The 19,616-nt window shown below is 58.4% G+C and overlaps 1 protein-coding gene across 3 annotated transcripts; it reads left to right on the top strand.

Annotated features, from left to right (window-relative positions):
• The first annotated feature begins 1,561 nt into the window (after positions 1–1,561).
• MDFI (MyoD family inhibitor) lies at positions 1,562–18,147 on the top strand. 3 transcript variants are annotated; one of them, XM_082732961.1, is made up of 5 exons: positions 1,562–1,862; positions 3,434–3,520; positions 11,315–11,497; positions 14,442–14,666; positions 17,323–18,147. In XM_082732961.1, exons 2-5 carry the CDS (start codon positions 3,445–3,447, stop codon positions 17,577–17,579), a joined length of 741 nt encoding a protein of 246 aa, XP_082589087.1. In that variant the 5' UTR covers positions 1,562–1,862; positions 3,434–3,444; the 3' UTR covers positions 17,580–18,147. The 3 variants fall into 3 exon arrangements, with proteins under 3 accessions (XP_082589087.1, XP_082589089.1, XP_082589088.1); XM_082732963.1 differs by lacking the exon at positions 1,562–1,862 and adding an exon at positions 1,951–2,428; XM_082732962.1 differs by lacking the exon at positions 1,562–1,862 and adding an exon at positions 3,103–3,299.
• Positions 18,148–19,616: the final 1,469 nt, after the last annotated feature.

A 19,616-nucleotide genomic window follows, 5' to 3' on the forward strand; every position in this document is an offset into this window, starting at 1 on the left:
CAGAAAGAAGAGCAAGAGCAAAGGCCCTGAGGCAACCACATGAGGCAAGTAGAAAAACAAACCCAGGAAGCAGGGAGCCTGGAAGGGAATGAATGAGAGAGATTGGGGGTGAAGGTAGGAAGAACCCATCTAAAGGAGGCCAGAGGCCACTGTAAGGACTTGGCATTTAATACTCTGAACTGATCAGTGGGCCCTGGGAAAGTTAGACCTGGGCTGGGGAGCAGAGCCCCCCTGGTGGTGTGTGTCAGTGGAAGGGGCAAGTTCAACCTCTGCTCATTTACCCTGGGGTCCTAGCCAGATGCTTCAGGAAGAGTGGTGTACAAGGCCTAGAGTGATCGACACGCTTGGCTCAGGTGCACAGTAATGAAGATAAACAATATTGTCCTGGGGCACCTGGGTGTCTCAGTGGGTTAAGCCTCTGCCTTTGGCTCGGGTCATGATCCCAGGGTCCTGGGATGCAGCCCCACATCATGGGGCTCTCTGCTCAGCGGGGAGCCTGCTTCTCTTCCTCTCTCTCTCTGCCTGCTTGTCTGCCTACTTGTGATCTCTCTCTGTCAAATAAATAAATAAAATCTTCAAAAAAAAAAAAGAAGGAGCATAAATTAAGTTTATTTTAAAAAACAATATTTTCCTGCAATATGTCTAAAAATCAAAATTAATGCAAAAAATCCACACTGCACTAATTTGAACATTTTAAATCAACACAGGACCTAGCCCTGCACTTGCATGACCCTGTTTCACTGGCTTCACTCTTTAACCCCAGCCCTGGTTTCAGTAAAACTTTATTTCTAAAAATAGGCAGGTAGCAGGCGGGACTGTAATTTGCTGATTTGTTGGTTGTTTTTTTTTTTTAATACTAAAATATTGGATTAAAGCGTTATTTATCCAGGCACCCTTCTAAATTTTGCTTCCTAGGCAAGTGCCCCAAACTCATCCTAGTTCTGGCCCTGGGTAACAGTGAAAGGATTGATTTCCACACCCAGGGCCCCAATATTCATCCCTCCTGAGGCTCAGAGAGAGGAACAGACTTCTCCAGGAAGCAAGAGGGCGGTGGGGCTGGAACCTGAACTGTGTCCCTTGCCCTGTGGAGGCCACCTGACCATCACATCCTACCGGGCTCTGTCCTGGAATGTTGATTTTTTTAAAAGAATAGGCATACGAAAAAAGCACGTGTGCCTTAAATGTTCACCTTGCTGATTTTTCACAAACTGAGTGCACCTGTAAAAGGGTGTGTGGTATTCAATTTAAAGCGTATTTTACATTTCCAACAAACCAAACATACTAATTAGGACTGGACTAGATTCCTTGGACTTTGAGCTCAAGCAGGCAACTTAGAGTAAGGATGGGGGACTGAGCGGATCCAGAGTTTAAGGGCGGGGATAAAGATTGAGAAGGGATGCATCGCTAGGGTCTGTGGTTGGGGAGGGGGCCGTATATGCCAGAGAGAACGGAAAGAGAAGGGGGCGCTGCCCTGGAAACAACGTTCCCCGCCCCCTTAGAGGAGGGCGAGGCCCGTGCCGCAGGCCCAGGTAAGCCGGTAAGAATGCAGCAGTCTCGGAGCCCCGGCGCGGGTGCGTCCTGGTGACTCAGCCCTTGCCAGGAAGGGGGCGTCCACTCTGCTCTCCGGAGCTCTCAGACCGCAGCCAGATCGGGGTTGGCTCCCGGGGCGTCAGGCCCGGGCCCCGCAGCAGTCAGCCGGGCCCTGGGAGCGGGACCCCGCCTCCTGGCCCGGGAGCCCCGCTTCCGGCCGCAGCCACCTGGGCTCCTCGCAGGTCCGCTGCCGCGGGTGGCGAGAGCGCGGAGAGAGCCGTGGGGCCACGGCGGTCCTGGCCACGACGGCGCCGCAGGGGCCTTTGAGCGGCGTAAGTAGCGACCGCGGGGGCTGGAGGAGGCCAAGGAGAGGCCCCGAGTCCCTCGCTTGGCCCCCCGTGTCCCAGCCCCCTGCTTCGGGCCCGGGCTGGAAGGCGGGACTTGGGGAACTGGCCCGGCGCCGGCGCCGCCGCCGCCTCCCTAATTGCTCACTGGCCGGCGTGGTGGGGCGCCCAGACTCGGCTTCGAGGCCGCCCGGGTCAAGTGTGGCCGAGACGCTGGCACCCCAGCGGCGGCCCCACCTGAGGACCATCCCACCGGCGCGCCCAGCACCAGCCGTTGAGGCGCAGGCTTCAAGCCCTCCCCCATTCTCGGGGACCTGACCCCGGGGTCGTATTGAGGGTCCTCGCCCCTGGGCTGCCTGAAGGCGACTCCTCCCTGTCCCCACGGCCCCGAGGAGGGAACCAGCTCACAATTCCAGATGTGCCGTCGGGCTGTCCCTGCCTGGAGGGGCCCCTTCTCTCCTCCTTCCCCGAGCACCCGCAACTTGGAAGGCCTCGGATTCCGGTCTGGAGCCAAAAGAAGGGCTGAACTCTGAGAACCTCTCTTTGCCTCCAAAGTTGGTCTTCTGACACGAATTCCCACGCACAGCTGGCAGGGCTGGGGGGATTAAGGATGCTCGGGGCTGCTGCAGGACGCGGGAGGCTAGATGGTCACTAACCGGATTTCCCTGAGGGACAGCTTCTGGAGGGGTGGGCACGAGGTCTGTGAGACCCCCGCCCAGGGCGGAGACCGACAGGATGTGCGAAGGGTGCCCGAAGACCTTGATCACTCCCGTCTTTAGGACTACGAGATTTGGGGCCACAATTATTCAGACAATTGGCTCGAGGTGGCTGTGGTCAGAGAGGTTTCTCTCTCTCTCTCATTCTCCTGATTCTCCGCAAACTTTTGCAGAGTTTAGAGCAGGAGAAGGCGAAGACGCAGCTCCTCGGGCGGCCCCTAGGGACGTTGGGCCTGGGCCGAGCGGAGATTTGGGGAGACAGGGGCCCAGCTCCGAGGTCGCGGAGGAAACGCTCGGAGTCGGCTTCCTGTGGGGGCTCGGGCTGCGGCGTCCCCGCGGACAGACGTGTCCGGCCCAGGCAGCGCCGATCCCGGCGCTGGAAGGGACTGGGGGAGGGGGGAGGGAAGGGAGGAGGGGGCGACGGGGAAGGCGAGGAGGGGGCGGGAAGAGGGTGGGCCTGGGAAGAGGGAAGGGAGAGGCGAGCGGGGGAGGAGCGAGGGGGCCGGAGAGAAAGAAGAAGGAAGGAAGGGGGCGAGCGGCTCGAGCTGGCGCCGAAATGGGAGAAAGGAGCGAGTGAGAGAAGAGGGGGCGCGGGGCGAGCAGCGGGGAGCCGAGCAGCCCCTCGGCTGGGGCGCCCTCAGCAGGCGCGCATGGCAGCCCCAGCGCAGTGATCCCTGTGGGCCGAGCGAGTAGCGTGCAGCTTGCTCGAGTAAGTTGGTCGGTGGCCGCGCTGGAAAGTGGGGAGGCGCGGGTCTGCGGCCGAATCACCCCCTGCGCGTCCCCCTCTCCCCTGCTCGCGCGAGGGGAAGGTCGGCCCCGCCCGCTGAGCCCTCTTTTTGGCAGGTCCCGGGCCGATGTCCCAGGTGAGTGGCCAGTGCCCCCCTCATTGCGACGCGCCCCATGGAGCCCCCAGCGCAGCCCCGGGCCCAGGTAGGACCGCGGATGGAGAACGAGGCTGGAAGGGAGCGGGGCAGGCGGCCCAGCTGGGCCGGGCCAGGGGTGGGGAGGGAATGGGGGTTGTGGGAGTTGGTGGGGGGATTGCTAATTCTCACTCTTCCTCCCTGAGACGCGGGGAGACTGTTCTGGGGAGCTTGGGTGGAGGTGGAAATGAGGAGACTGGGTATCGGGGACCAGGTCCAAGGAGAGTGGAGGGCTGGGCTGATGGGGGCAGGGCCGAATGGAGACAGCGGCTCTGCCAAATTGGCTCCATCTACCCCCACTCCCAACACCAGACACACACACACACACACACACACACACACACACACAACACCGCGGTGTCTGTCCGTCTGGGATTTGTGTCCCAGTCGTTTCTGCCCAGTGTGTAAATATTTATGGGGGCCTCAGACGGGGCTTGGGGTGTCTGAGTTTCTCTCCTTCCCTTCCCCCAACCCAAGGAGAGCCTAGCGCTTCCCGAAAACTTTTGTCCGCTGAAAGCAGCTCCAGGACCTGGCCCCTCCCCTCCTTGCCATCTTGTCTCCCTCCTCTTCCTCCCTACCCGGGCCTGGCCTGTCGCTGCTCCCACCCTGCAGGCGCGCGCGCTCCCGCCCAGACACACACGCACACACGCACACTCACTCCAACCAACTGCCCACAGCCGGAGTGAAATGCCCCCACCCCCAATTCGCAGGGTCTTTAACCCCACTGGGATTTCTGCAGGAGCCTCCCAACCCTGGAAGGCTTTGTGACTCCCTGAGGGGTATAGGATAGGCACTCTGGGGCTGTGGCTTTCGGTCTATTTTCCTGACTGTGCCCATAAAGGCTGAGGCTCACAGTGGCCCGCAGTGCCAGGGAGAAGTCAGGAGCAGCTGGGAATTGTCCAGGAGCAGTGGGGTGGAGAGCAGGAGTCTAGGCCCAGATTTCTGGACTTCAGTCCCAGCAGGTTAGTCTCAGTCTTCTGTCTTCCTCTCACCCACCCCCACTCTCCCTTTCTCCCCTCTTTGTGTCTCTGAATAAGAAGGTTTGGTCCTGGACCTCTGACACTAACTCCTTGCATGGGCTCAGACGAGTAGCTTCCCCTTTCTGGCTTCTGTCTGCACATCTGCCCATTGGGCCTGTGTGCCTGTTGGAGAGGCTGTCGGCTCCCCAGGTCTACCTGCTGCACACCCAGCCCCAGCCTGGTGGGGCATCTCCTACAGCAGAGCGAGGACAAGTGGGAGATGGCTGGCCAGACTAATGTGTCTGCTGAGTATCCCCGCTAGCCCTCAGATTCTCTCCTCTTGGTGGGGCCTCTGGAGCAGAGACTTCTGGAGGATGAGCTCCTCCAAGAAGTGGACTCCTTCAGCCTGGAAAGAGAGGTTGGGGCGGGACCGGCAAGGATCTTTCTCTGTATCTGGGAACCTCTCTCCCTTTTGGCCTCTCTCACCCTCCTCACTGTCTGGGCCTCTCCTCTCCCACCCTTTCCCTTTGCTCTGACTTCTTTCTCCGCTTATCCTTTTCCTCTGTTCTCTCCCCCACTACCTCCTTGCAAGATCTGCTGCCCGGAGTGACCCATTCTGAGTCCCAGCAGGGAGAAGAGGGACTCCACTTGTTGGGGTAGGGTTGGCCACCTGGAGGGGTAAAGCCCTAGGCCGTAACTTGAGGCACCCCTTCCCACCCTCCAGGGGCCCAGAGAGCCCCCTCCCCAGCCTGGGCTGGGCCAGACAATGTGGCTTTCATAACTCGAGGAGGCCTGGCTCTGCCGCCTTGGGAGAATGAGCCCTGCTGCCCAGGAAGCCCAAACCGCAGGAGACCCAGCCAAAACCCCACAGACGCCTGAAGCCGAGACCAGAATCCCCCACACTCCCTGCTGAGCACTGCCCCTGGGGGCCTGGCTGGTAGGACAGCCAGGGAGCAAGTCACCCCCGCCCTCAGCTGCCCAAGATGCAGACAGGGTGCAAGGGGACTCAGGACACCTCTGATTGGGGCAGGTGGCCAAGCCCCCACACCTTTGGCTCTCCCCAGTGCCTCCTCCCCACCCACCCCTGCGAGCCCACGGAGAGCCTGGCTCCCTAACCCACAGCAGATTTCTGTCCAGCACTGAGGCGTCACATTCCTGCTCTTGGTTCTAAATTGAATTTCCTGGGGAATTGGAGCCTTCAGACCTAAAATAAAACCAACCCAACCCAGCCTAACTGGCCAGCTAAGGCCCTCGTGAGCCCAGTGGCAGGGACTGTGACTGGTGTATCACAAGGATGCATCCAATGAGACCAGATTCTCGCCTTCTTGGGGTTTGGAGCCAAAAGCCACCTCTAGTCCTCACCCCCTCATTCTCTCCTTTGCCCCTGACCTGGGGCATTTCCAGTTCCAAGATTCTGTCCTTAGCAACAGACACTTGCTGAGTGCCCACTGTGGGTGCAGGGGTGAATTGTGCCACCACCCCAAGAGATGGAGCTAGGGAGGGCTGCAGTTTGGCTGGGGGGCCCGGATTTCACTACCAAGTTCTCAGTAACAAGGGTATGCTAAGTGGGTGCCAAGTTCTCAGTCGATGGACCACTCTGAAGAGGGACCGTTGGCTTGAGTATCAAGGGAAGGCTTTCTAGAGGAAGAGGGCAAGCTGGAGCTAGACCCTGAAGGATAGGTTGGATTTGGGGAGTGGGAGAGGAGAGGGTTAGAACCTTCTGGTTAAGAAGAATAACGGAAGCATGGGTGGATTGGTCAGAAGGCCCAGGGGTGACCTGGGGCCATGGAATGGTGAGGCTGCCAAGAATACAGGTTTCCTGCCCATTCATCGGGCTGAAGATGTAGACTGAGACCTTGAATGCCAGGCCAAGGAGAGACTGGAGTGTTGGGTTCTATTCACTACTCTCTGAGCAGAGAGATCTTGGACCTCTCCAGAGGTATTCAGAGCTCCCAGGGGAAGCTTGGATCCACTGTACACAAGACAAGGGAGAGGTCTGGGCTTGAGCGACTAGAAACTAGAACGCCAGAACAAAGGTCCTGTGGGCACTTTCCAGGCTTGGGGTGAACCCATTCCACCTGGAAGAGGTCCCCCCATTCTTCGGCCCCTCTCACATTGGTGGACAGCAGGCAGCCAGAAGGATCCTACCAGGCTTCTGCCCAAGTTGAGTCTCTTGGCCTTCCCTCTTGGGCTTCTGAGTTTATTTTTTTATTTTTTTTTTAAGATTTTATTTATTTATTTGACAGACATGTCACAAGTAGGCAGAGAGGCAGGCAGAGAGAGAGAGAGAGAGAGAGAGAAGAGGAAGCAGGCTCCCCACTGAGCAGAGAGCCCAATGCAGGGCTTGATCCCAGGACCTTGGGATCATGACCTGAGCTGAAGGCAGAGGCTTAACCCACTGGGCCACCCAGGCGCCCCTGAGTTTATATTTTTTAAGATTTTATTTATTTATTTGCTTTAGAGAGAGCATGAGAGAGTGAGCACAAACAGAGGGAAAGGCAGAGGGAGAGAGAGAGGGAGAAGCAGACTCTCTGCTGAGCAGGATTTGCCCCCACCCATTCCATGACGAGATGAAAGGTGGGACTCAATCCCAGGACTGGGAGATTGTGATCTGAGCTGAAGGCAGAAGCTTAACCCCCTGAGCCACCCAGGTGCTCCTGGCTTATGGACTTAAACAGCACGTTTCCAGTCCCTCCTGGGAGATCTTTCCAGAACTCAGGGTATTGGCTCCAAACCTATCCCATGTTAGGGAAGAAAGGGCATAGAGGCAAAGTGGCTGCTGCCTTTCTACATTGCCCTCTTGCAGATGGAGACCCTAGAAAGAAGCACAGGGCTGGGGCTTTGGCCCAGAGAAACCACCAGCATGTGTGACCCCCTGTGCACATGAGACAAATGTGGCCCTCTGGTCAGACGGAGCAGGGATGTGGCTGGGCAGGTAGATGGCACCCCCAGGGAGGTTGGGGTCCTGAGTGGGGGCAGGCACCTTTATGCCACACATGAACTGCACATGCACAGCAGAGCCCTTGGCCTTTGCCGGCCACCGCTTCCTTCCAGCCCTCTCCACATCTCTATCCTCTGGAACATTCCTCTGGGAGCTTCCCCACCGAGACATTCTCCCCTCTGTGGCTGAACGGTGGGGGCTCATGGTCCCAGGAAGGAAAGTGGGGCTCCTTTGGTCTCTTGATGGTTGAGGCCTGGAGCTCCACCTGTTGTCCAACTTTTCTGCTCTGTGTGCTTCTAGGGAGAGCTGTCTCTTGGCACTGGGCCCTCCGGATAGGATCCCTCGTTCAGAGCTCTGGTCTTCCCACCACTCCTTAATGCCTTCTCATTCTGCTTCCGTGTCTCTGCCCACTCAGCATGGGTTCCTCTTCTGTCCAGCATCTGCTGGGTCACCTCCTGGCTCCAAGAGACCCGTGTCTCTGTGTTTCCAGGTCAAGGTGACTGGACTGGATTGTCCTTCCTCCCTGATGCCCTCCTGAGGTACGAGGCTCACCCTAGAACGGCAGGTTCCCTGCAGGAGGGCCTCCTTGGGACTTGGTCTGGGATGTCTCCTTGTTCCCAAGGCCTCAAGGTCACCAGCCCTGTAGGTGACCTACAAGGAGAGGCTGCCGGAGAGTGTCGACACTGGGGGAGGAGGGCAGAGATCGGGACCGGTCTCCTTAAGCCCTCCGTTCACCTTCATCCCTCTCCAACCGTGGACGGGGGCCAGGAGAGCTGCAGTCCTGGCTCCTTCTATGACAGGACCGATGGTGTCATCCCCATGCACCCCAGGGACCTCAGGAGGGAGCCTGAGAAGCCACCACGAGGCCCCAGTTCTCTAGGCTCCCCAGCCTCAACATCACCAAACAACGGGGCTGCGGCTCCCCTTGCTCATGCGCAGCCACCCACCTACCCAGAGGTTGGCTCCTGCTGCTCTTCTGGAAAAGTCCTTTCCCCCTTCTTTGCTGACCCAATGTGGGCACACCACCTTCTCTAGGAAGCCTCGCACACACACACACACACACACACTCGCACATGCACGCGCACCCCTGGGATGAGTTCCCCAGGGTCTGTGCCTCCACAGCACAGCGTGCCTTTTGCCCCTCAGTGTATGTGACGGCCCTTCCACCCCCACAGACGACTCCTGGGACAGTGACCTCCTCTTCCTCATTTTGGTGTTCCCAGCACTTGACACATTGCAACGTACATCATAGCTGCTTCATAAATGTTAAACCAAACAGCACAGGAAGGGAGGGAAGGAAGGTTGGAGGATGGGAAGGTTCATGAACGGCCCCCTGCATGCTTCATTTACTCTTGGAAACCCTGAGGGATAAGCATGAAGGCCACCAATCTTTTTTTTTTTTTTTTTAAGATTTTATTTATTTCACACAGAGAGAGAGCGAGCACAAGCAGGGGGAACAGCAGGCAGAGGAAGAGGGAGAAGCAGGCTCTCTGCTGAGCAGGGAGCCCGATGCGAAACTTAATCCCAGGACCCTGGGATCATAACCTGAGCCGAAGGCAGACGTTTAACAACTGAGCCACCCAGGCGCCCCACCACCACCCTTTACACGCACAGAGTCCTGGTAACTCGCCCACACTGGCTACTGGTAAACGCCAGGGCTTGGCCCTTCCAGCTCCTTGCCAGGCCTTTTTCATCGCACCACATGGGAGAGACCACACTGCCCATCAGGGCCACAGCCCGGTGCCTCTAGGGCCAGAGGCTGGAACTGGGCAGGCCCCTCCCTTCCTAGAAATCAGGACCAAGCTCTGAGCCTCGATCTTCATGCCAGCTTGCCATTAGCCCCCAGGAGCCCCGGCTGAGCTGTAGGCCAGGCTCCGGGCTGGGAGAGGTACCATCCAGCAGGCATCACTCCGCCCTCTCTCCTGCGCGTCATCTCAGCACCCCTACTCTCCTTGCCGAAGCCCTGTGATCCTCCAAAAGCCATTTGACTCCTGTCTCGTGAACCCAGGAGCGAGGGGGCTCTCAACTGACCCCAAGAGTGGATGGGGGCTGGATGGAGCCCACGCCTCCCTCCTTGGAGCAGCTAGGGTCACCAGGAGGCGTGCCCACCTGTAATTCTGCCACACACCCCCAGAGCTTGCAGGAGCCCAGGGTCCCTCTCCCGCCCCAACTCCTGTCTTCAGGTATGGCCTATTGTTTTCCCAGGCAGGTGTGAGCACGTCCCTCGGGCCTGCTGTCTCTGTTCTACCTGTCTGGGTCCCCTAGGGCCTGGTCCCTCTCGCCATGGAGGGCCATGGAGGGCCATGGAGGGCGGGAATCTTTGGAACAAGGATTGATCAGGGCCCCCCTGGGGGTGGGGCAGCTGAGCCCCTGGCTGGTCCCCTCCCCTCAGGCTGCTCCCAGCTCCCAGACCTGCCTGCCCCACCCTCACTGGCTCCCCGGATGGGGGCCTCCTGCCTCCTGTCCTGGCTGGGCTTCGTTTGGAGACAGCTCAGACACGTCCAGTGTGTGGAGGCCCCTGTGTTTTCTGTGACTGAGTCGGTTTCTATTTCCAAGACTAGTCTTTGTCTATCTCTCGTCGCCCTGGGTGTGTCTCTTTCGGTCATTTTGTGTGGTGTGCACGGGCGGGTGGTGAACATTTAGTCTCTGGGTTCCTGCCCTTTCTTTTCTTTCTCTGTCCTTCTCTGTCTGCCTGTGGCTTTCCTCTCCCTGTGCCCTTGTGGTCTCCGTGTCTCTCTGAGTCTCTCATTTCTGTGTCTCCCCTGCTCCCAACATGGCATGTGGTGGGGCACCCCCTCGAAGCCCTCGTCCTCCCTGACTGCACAACTGGGGGTCTGATGAGAGGCTCGGGCTGCACCCCACACCATGTGATTGCCGGCCGGACCCCAGGCCCCCCGGTCCCTGAGCTCACCCTTCCTGCTTACCCTCAGGCCTTCCTACAGCCCTGGTGGCACTGAGGGATGGGAGCCCAGGCCCCTTTCTGCCTCCCTCCCTCACCTCCCATCCCCCCTCCTCTTCCCCTGGGCCCAGGGGGGCCCTAGTCCTGCTGCCTCAGGGGCTGGGGTTTTGAAGGTGGCTCCATTTCTGCCTTCCGCCCACCCTACGCAGAGGGGCCGAGCTGGTCACTGTAATTACATGTGGCTGCGGTCCGCCTCTTCCCAGCCTCTTGGGCCGGCTCCCTGCCTCTCTTCCTGCCTGGCTGTCCGCCTCAGGCCCATCATTCTCCTCACCCCAGGTCTCTGACTCTCCCACTGTCATCCTCTCTCTGACCTGTCTGTCCGTCTCACCCTTGCCTGCGCCGCACTCTCGTCTCTGCTGCCTCTGCTCCTGACCCCACCCTTCCCTGCCTCCCCCTCACTGACTTTCTGCTGAGTCTCCCTCACAGACAGACAGGCTGTCTGTCCCTGGGTTCCTGGGGGCTCCCTCCTTCGGCACCCAACCCGCCTTCTGATGCTTGCTTTCTCTGCTTCTGCCTTTCACGGTCCCATTGATTCTTTCCCTCTCCCTCACTCTGGATGCCTGTCCCTGCCCCTCCATCACTGCCATCTCTCTGTCCTTTCCTGCACCGTGCTTCTCTCCACGTCCCTTTCTACTGCCCACCTCCCGCCCCTGTCCTTGACAACCACACAGACACAAGTGTGTGCGTGCACACACTCATATCCACACATACACACACACACACCCTTGAGCACTCCTGCCTTGCCTTTTGGGAGTTTTCCACTTTGGAGCCTGGCACCATTGCCAGATAGGGTCAGGGCTGGGTAGCTGGTACAGAGAGGCAATGAAGGCAATGTAGCTGGTACAATGAGGACTCATGGCATTCTGGGCTGCGGGAAGGGGACCAGGGCTGGGGAGACAGGAGGGCACTGGGAAAATATACTTTGGTCTTGTGCTTTTTCTCTAGCCCAGATCCCATTCCTCCTGCCTGGGCTAGAGGTAGTAACCGGATCCACTCACCCTGTGGAGGCAGTGCTAGAGGACGGCTCCCTGGAGGAAGCGGCACCCCCCATGCCCCAAGGCAATGGCCCTGGGGCCCCTCAGCCCCTGGACAGTACTGACCTCGATGTCCCCACAGAAGCTGTGACATGTGAGTCCTAGGGGTCAGGGGATGGGAGTGGCAACATGTAGGAGTCGCGCCAGGGAATACTATCCCTTGGGCTGGTGGACATGCAGTGGGTGCCCATGGGAGCCTAGCACTGGGCCAGAAACCTGAAGCGTGGGCAACAGAAAGGTGTAGGTCATGGTCACCGTCCTTTTTGTCTAGGAAAGAGACCTCCACGTACAAAATGTTCAGTATAACATTAGTTCACAAGGAGGGTGGACAGGCTCCAGGCAATACAGTTCAAGAGCAGAGGGCATGGGGCCATATGAAAGGAGGAAGAGATCTGGGGGTGCTGAGGGCTAGGAGCCAGACCCCATCACAGCCCCACCCTCCAGGGTGTCGAGGATGAAAAGGAAAGAGAGCAGTCCCGGGTTACTCTGAGCAGAAAGGAGCCTATTCCCAGTCTTGGCTTAAGGCGTCCAAGGAGGTTCTAGGAGAGAGAGAACTCTCCTCCATCCCCCTCAGGAGCAGGGGAGGGGGCAGCCAGAGCCATCTGAAATTAGTAAGATCTACTAAATCTAGAGACACATTTGCACTTTCCAACTTTCTTTCCCTGAATGATCTCACAGACTCTTCAGACCAGCCTGTAGTAAGGCAGCAGGACAGCAAGTGCCAAGCCCATTTTACAGATGAGGAAACTAAGGCACGCAGCACCACTCAGCCTGGACACAGCTGGGGATCTCAGGTCTCCTGGCACAGGGCTCTTCCCTATGCCTGCCTCCTCAGCTGGCATGGCTCAGCGGGGAGCCGCCTTCAGCCAGGGCATCTGGGGCTAAGTTGGACTCCCTGGAAGTCAAGGTTACTAAATCCTGCTAGCACACTGCCCTCAGCCTCTTCTAGACACACCCACCAGCCGAATTGAGAGAAAGAGGTCAGTGCCATTGCCGCAGAGGAGGGGGCCTGGCTGGGAGCTGGACAGACACCTCTGTGTCTGTGGGCCCGAGTGTTTGCTCTGTGACTCAGCCCCCACGGCCACCCCCACGGCCATGGCCACAGGCAAGCTCTGTGTCTATCCGAACCTCCAAGCGCCCTCAGCTCACCACACACTCCCACCCTCTGGTCACTGTGCCCATGTTTAGGCATCAGGGCAGGGGGCACGGAAGCTGGCCAAGGACTCAGGCTGGTCTCCCACCGTGGGACCAAGAAGGGAGCAGGATGATTCAGGCCTGGCTGCTTCCCGTCGCCTTACCCCTGTTTACCCAGATGCAGGCACCAGCCACACCTCAGGGCCAAAGGTTCCCGGCATGGAGCTTCTCCAGAGCCCTGTCTCCCATCCTCCTGACTCCCCACCTGGGCCTCAGCTCCTTTCTCCCAACCTCCATCCCCTCCCTGCTCCACTTCCTAGCTGTGCAAACTCGGCCTCTGTTTTTTTGTCATCTGTGAAATGGGGCCAATGACAGTAGACCTATCGAGATGCGTGAAGAAGCTACTCCACAGAAAGCTCTTGGCACGCTGTTGGACCTAACAACAGCCCAAATGTATAAGGTATGAGTTCTAGGACGAGGGATGGTTGTGATAGCAGCTCCGTCCCTAGCCCTTCCTCTCCTAGTCTCTGCCCCACTCTGCGCTCTGAGTCCCAGCTTTTGGCCTCCTGGCTGGGCCCACATCTGACCCTTTCCAGCTGTGGGACCTTGGGCAGGGTCCTGTACTTCTCTGGGACTCAGTTTCCTCATCTGTGAAAGGTGGATACCACCCCAGGGAGAAACTGAGAGGCTTGGTGAGAGAATGGCATGTGGAGCTCTTAGAAGGGGCGCTGGCAAGCAGGAAGTGCTCCATGATGGGAGGTCACTACAACCATTCTGTAGAAGGCGCAGCCCTCTCAGCCAGGGGAAGCAGTGATGCTGCCTTCCCCTCTCCTCAGCCTCCAGGGCCCCCTCCCCTCCATACCTCCTCCTACTACAATATAAACCCAGAGGCCTGGCCTGGAGGGAGCTGGGGACCCACACCTTGGTGCCCAAGAGATGGAAGTGCCCAACATCTGTGCATTTACAGAGGGTCCGACCCAGGAGCCAACAGCCCACCTCTCCATGTCACCTTCTCAGCCCCTCCCCCAAACACACACACACACACACACACACACACGCACACAGAGCCCCCTCTCTTGCAAACAGAACCATGTCATCCAGATGAGCAAACCCGAGGTAAGGAGAGGGACTGGGTGCTTTCGGGGGATCCCCAGGGCCAGCTTCCCTGGATCCACTGGTGAAGCTGGTTTGGACTCTCACCCTGGAATGGGGACTCAGGGAGTTCTGTCCTCGGGGATCCCCCACCACGGGTCTCTCCCCCTCACTCAGACCCCCAGGGTCGCTCCAGGAGACTTATTCTGCCAGCCACCCCACAGAGGCAGCACAGGGTAGGGAAGCTGGGGTGGAAGAGAAGAGATAGAGGGGCTGCTCTGGAGGCGCCTGTGGAGCCCAGGGCCAGGGCGTTCATCTCTAAACAGATGTTTCCAATAAATCACCCCGCACACCAAGGGCAAAAACAGCTGGGGGCTTGGCAGGGGCCAAGGTGAAGGTTAACTGCTTCACTGCTGTCCTTCCGCCCCCCCAGCCAAACAGTCCTTATCCCCTCACCCTGACCACCACCGCCACTCTTGCCAAAACCCCAGGATCCCAAAAGCAGGAGAATGGATTTCAAGTGGGGTAAGAAGGTGGGGTCCAGGACTCTGAGCCCCTGTGGTTGCCTTGCACCTCCGTTTCTCCTGGAATGAGCACTGGCCTGGGGGTCATGAGCCAGGCTCAACTCTGTTTCCTTGTGTGCCTCTGACAAGTCAGTGCTGCTCTCTGGGCCTCAGTTTCCCCATCCGCAGAATACAAGGCCAGCTAGATGACCTGTGGCATATCTAAGAATGAAGCAGGCAAGATTGGGGCAGAGCTCTGGGAGGCCATGCACCCCCCACCCCCATTAACCTTTCTCATCATCTCTCTAGGCCAGCCTCAGGGGAACCCCTTGAGCTGCACCCCACTAGTGGCGAATGGCTCAGGCCACCCCTCAGAGCTGGGCAGCGCCAGACGGGCGGGGAATGGTGCCCTAGGTGGCCCCAAGGCCCACCGGAAGTTGCAGACACACCCATCTCTCGCCAGTCAGGCCAGCAGGAAGAGCAAGGGCAGCACCAAATCTACTGCCTCCCAGATCCCCCTCCAGGCACAGGAAGGTAAGCCCCCCCTGCCTCCCTGGGAGAGGCCTCCCTAGCTGGGCCCCTCCAAGCATGATGGCGGGACAAGCAGCAGCCTCTTCAATGGGTCGCTGGTTAGAAGCACAGGCTCATTCCCATGCCAGGCCTCCTGGATCTGAACCTTTGGGTGGGGCCCAGGAGACCGGTTTTAACACTGCTTCCAGGGAACTTGGCCAGCTACACCTGCTGGGGAAAGCTAGGCATACCTGCCTTCTCAAGACCAGCCCCTTCCCGCCCATGCTCTCCCAGAGTTGCTGTAACAAGGAATGAAACCATCTGGGCTGAGCCAGCGTAAGCCACTCTGTTTCTGGAAACACAATTTTCCTCAAGGTGTAGACCGCCTGTTTCATGAGAGCGGAACACCTGGCAGAGTAAAAGGTGCAGCATCGGATACTTAACTGGGGGCATGGTGAGGGCCGTGTGGGGCGGTGGGGAGGCAGAGAACCCATATACTTCAGCCGTCGTTCCTGCAATATGGGGGTCCCCTGCGGGGCTTCCCTGGGCAGCCGGCTTCCCTGCCCCACCAGGCATTAATTTGGCATGGGGGACGGCTGCCTGGAGGTCAGTGGTGCTTCACCTTAACCGTTACCCCAAAATGTTTAAGTGCCTCCTGCCCATGCTGGGGGACTCCGCGTGGTCTTCTGCAAACAGGATTCTGGGTACACATTTGGACGTAACGTGTTCATCGGCCTTCCCACAGAACAGATTCTGCCCAATAGTCTGAATTATGAAGGGAATGTTCATTCATTTAAAAATGTACTGGGCATCTGCTGGGAGCCAGACACTGTGCTCCGTGCTGGGCACCCAGTCCCTGGCCTCACAAAGCTCATGTGAGAAAGACACATATGTAATCACCATATGGGGTGACACATACAGTGGTAAAGCCACAGAAAGCAGAAAGCACAGAAAGCAGGGGACACGCACACAAGCCCGAGAGCTGGGGAAGGGAGTCTGGGAAAGCTCTGGAGGTGTATGGGCCAGTCTCAAATGGTGAGTAGGAGAATCTAGCCACGGAACCTTAGCACAGACATGAGAAATGGCTAGCTTGGCTAGATTATGAAATTCTATGTGAGGAATGGGGGGCGGTGAGACTCCACACAGGCAGGGGCTGTGGGAGTGGGAGACACTTTGTAAACTACACTGGTCTTACACTTCATCTGGAGGGAATGGGGTGCCCAGGTGCCTGAGTCAGGTAAGGGTCTGACTCTGAATTTTTGCTCAGGTCATGACCTCAGGCTCAGAGGATCGAGCTCTGCCTCTGGCTTCGAGCTGGGTGGGGAGCCTGCCTCACCCCCACACACTTGAAGTGCACACCTGGGCGCTCTCTCTCTCTTAAAAAAGTTTATCTGGATGGCAATAGGGAGCCGTGGAAGGATTTCAAACAAGGTAGTGAGTGACTTCATCAGATTTGTCCTTGAAGAGAACTGCCTTGTTCCATTTGCAGGTAGAAGGCAGGGGTCCCGGCTGTACGAGACCCCAGTCCCTCCACACAGAAATGGGGTGGGACAGTTAGATCCTCCATGGCAATGTGAGAACCCCATAGGGCCAGCAGCCTTGTGGCAGGGGCCCACCCGGTCAAGGGAACTGGCCCCTCCTCTGCTTGCCCAGCCCCTGGAAGGGATGCCAGCTGAGCATCCGGGCCGCCCAGTGAGCAGTTCAGAGCATGGGCTCCAGAGCCAGCCTGCCTGGTTTCAGTTCCCCGCTCTACCACTTCCCAGGTGGCTGCCAAAGGATAGGCTCACACATTCGTTCACTTACCATCTCTTTACTCAGCACATCAGTGTCAGGCGCCTTCTACGGACTTGTATCACTGACTACAAGGGACAAAGATGCCTGTCCTCTGGAGCTTACATTTTAGTGGAGGAAAAAGCCGTGTAGTGTGGTGACAGGCGATAAGTCCTTCCAGGAGAGAGGCGAGGTGGGCCAGAGCGAGGGGCTGCGGGTGCTGGGGTGGGGATGGTAGGTTGCCGTGCCCACGGAAGGCCACCGCAGAGTGATCTAGGAGGACAGAGTGCAGAAGGAGACCAGATCTTACTCCTAGAGAGGTGGAAGCCACCGGAGGGTTCTGAGCACAGGAGACTCTCTGGACTGAAGTTTTGCAAGGGTACCTCTGGGCTAGTGCATGGGGAGTAGGTGCAGGGAGGTATAGTCATGGGTGGGGGCTGGGGCAACCAGAGAGACGGTTGTTGCTGTGGCGGGGTGGTGAGATGAGCAGAGTGGTAGGATTCTGGGTGTATTCTGAAGCCACTTCTTTGTGCCTCAGTTTCTTCATCTGTAGAGTGGGGCTAATAGTAGTTAGTTGCAAGTTTACATGAGTTTCATTCATGCCAACACTTAGAAGAGTGCATGGGACATGCTAGCTAGGACATGGGTTTGGTAAATGAATGACTCAGGGTGGTGAAACGCGGGGACTCAATCCAGACCACCTGGGCTCGGACCCTCGCTCTGCAGCTAACTGGGCAGGTGCGTGTAACTCTGTGCCTGGGGGTTATCAGCCGGAAAGCAGGGCACCTCACCATCCCCATGAGTCTGAGCAGTGGGAGGGGAGCCTAGCACTAGGCGGGAGCCCTCTGCGGCTGGGTCCCTCGCCCCCCCGGGCTCTCTCACCAGCCCTGTCCCCCGCCTGTGCCCGCAGACTGCTGCGTCCACTGCATCCTGTCCTGCCTGTTCTGCGAGTTCCTGACGCTGTGCAACATCGTCTTGGACTGCGCCACGTGCGGCTCCTGCAGCTCCGAGGACTCGTGCCTCTGCTGCTGCTGCTGCGGCTCGGGCGAGTGCGCCGACTGCGACCTGCCCTGCGACCTGGACTGCGGTATCGTGGACGCCTGCTGCGAGTCCGCCGACTGCCTGGAGATCTGCATGGAGTGCTGCGGGCTCTGCTTCTCCTCCTGACCGCCGCCGCCCCTGCAGCGCCCCTCGCGCAGTGGCCCCGGAGGTGGAGGGGGTGGGGAGGAGGGCGGGGCCAGCTCCGCGGAGGGGGGCGGGGCCGCCGCAGGGCCCCTCACCCCACGCCTCCACCCGGCCTCGCGTTGCCGGGACTCGCAGCCGCGCCGACAACCTAGGGGGCGGGCCGGGGAGGGAGCCGCGCCTGGCCCCACGGCCTGGGCCGCAGAACACTGTGAAAGTGGGGGGGCAGCAAAGGGGGCGGGGGGAGGCGGGGCCGGCGGGTTGTGCGCTCCTCTACCTCTCACGGCCCCTGCGGCCCCGCCTCCCGCCGCCCAGGCTCAGCAAAATGTGAAGTGAGACATCCCAGCCCGCTCTGGGCCACGCCCTTCCCCAGCGTCTTTACCCGACCCTCGTGGGGGCCTGACTTGTACGGTGACCCCCGAAGTCCTCCAGAGGGCAGGGCTAAGCCAGGAGGGACAGGAACGGTATAGAAAATACTGGAAGGGGAGAGGGAGGGAATGGAGGGTGGGCCTGTCCTATTTGTTGCTGTAAATAAAGTTATTTGTCCATCTCAGCACCTATGAGAAGTGTCCATAGAACCCCTAGTCTCAAAAGCAAACACTCCCCCCTCCCCCAACAGACACACACAAAGCCCCCAAATGATGGGGGAGGCCTCCCTGCCCTCTGGGGTCCCTTTCCAACTTCATGTTCCCCTCGAAGGCAGTAAGAAGAGAGGTACCCACTCCTCACCATTTTTTCCTTCTTCACACCAAAGGGATGGGGAAGCCCAGGGAGGGAAGAGTTAACCCTTGGCATAGAATTAATTAACAACAGATGTGTTCGGGGTTTGATTAATTAATCTCTTGCTGACTCCTGCTTCTCGAAGCCCTTCTCTGTGATGGCTCAGAGGCTTGGGTGCTGCCCGGGCCAGCTCTGGCCCGTTGCAGTCTGGGCTTGCTCCTGGGCTGCTCTGGGAGCAAGTACGGCCTGAGTAGGGGGTCACGTGGCCTAGCCTCAGTCTCCCGAGTGTCAGGGGCCTGATGAAGAAGAAAACTGGCGGGACTAGCCGAAGCCTTGGAGGCCATGTGGCTAGCACCTTTGATGTCTGTGGGGAAGGCAGCCCTGAGTACTGCAGGGTTCCCCTGGGGGAGAGGGAACTCCCACAGTGGGGAGGGCCAGCTGGACTGAGCCCTCCCCTCCCCATCCCGGGCCTGGAGGAAGCCAGTAGGGGTCGAGGGTGAGTGAGAGGACTGTCCCGTGGTTGGACTCGGATCATCCTGAGGAGAAGACAGGGCTAAAGAAGGCCTCATAAGGTGGAGAAATTGGTGGGTACTGCTTCCAGACAAAAGCTGGAGTGGCCCGAAGGGATTCTGGAAGGAAGGAGGGAGCTCAGAAAAAGGGCTGATGAAATGGGAGTGTCTCAAGGAAGGCCATATGGGGGAGCAGCCCAGGACTGGGAGGGGGTCTGGTTGCACCAGAAGGATGTAATAAGGGGGGGTGAGAAGGACTGCCCAGACCAACGCTTGCCTCTCTTACATCTCCCCCCAACAGGTACACAGCCCTCACTTTGCCAACACCAAGGTTTCCCTGACCTCTAGAATCTCGTAGGACACTCAGGACACAGAAAGGAAAGGACCTGTCCAGGGTCACAGAGTCAAGACCAAAGCTAAGAGAGAAGCCCTATCTCCTCAGGTCCCCAGTGTTCACTTACCTATCTGTTGATCTGAATACTTGTGTTCAGCGATTGCACACCCAAAGTACAAAAGCCTCAAAAGTCTCACTTGTGCATACACAAGCATATACACCTATTTTCTCTTATCTCTCTTTTTTTTAATATTATTTATTTATTTATTTGACAGAGAGAGATCACAAGTAGACAGAGAGGCAGGCAGAGAGAGAGAGAGAGAGAGAGAGAGAGAAGCAGGCTGCCCGCTGAGTAGAGAGTCTGATGCGGGACTCGATTCCAGGACCCTGAGATCATGACCTGAGCCGAAGGCAGAGGCTTAACCCACTGAGCCACCCAGGTGCCCCTATTTTCTCTTC

This window comes from Mustela nivalis (assembly GCF_964662115.1).
Source record: "Mustela nivalis genome assembly, chromosome: 5".
Taxonomy (NCBI): Eukaryota; Metazoa; Chordata; class Mammalia; order Carnivora; family Mustelidae; genus Mustela; species Mustela nivalis.

Bases quoted from the DNA above. Each gene is read 5' to 3' on its own strand.
- MDFI (XM_082732961.1), top strand. From the start codon at position 3,445: ATGTCCCAGGTGAGTGGCCAGTGCCCCCCTCATTGCGACGCGCCCCAT. The intron at 3,521-11,314 runs GTAGGACCGCGG...CTTTTTCTCTAG, and splicing joins CAGCGCAGCCCCGGGCCCAG to CCCAGATCCCATTCCTCCTG. The intron at 11,498-14,441 runs GTGAGTCCTAGG...TCATCTCTCTAG, and splicing joins CCCCACAGAAGCTGTGACAT to GCCAGCCTCAGGGGAACCCC.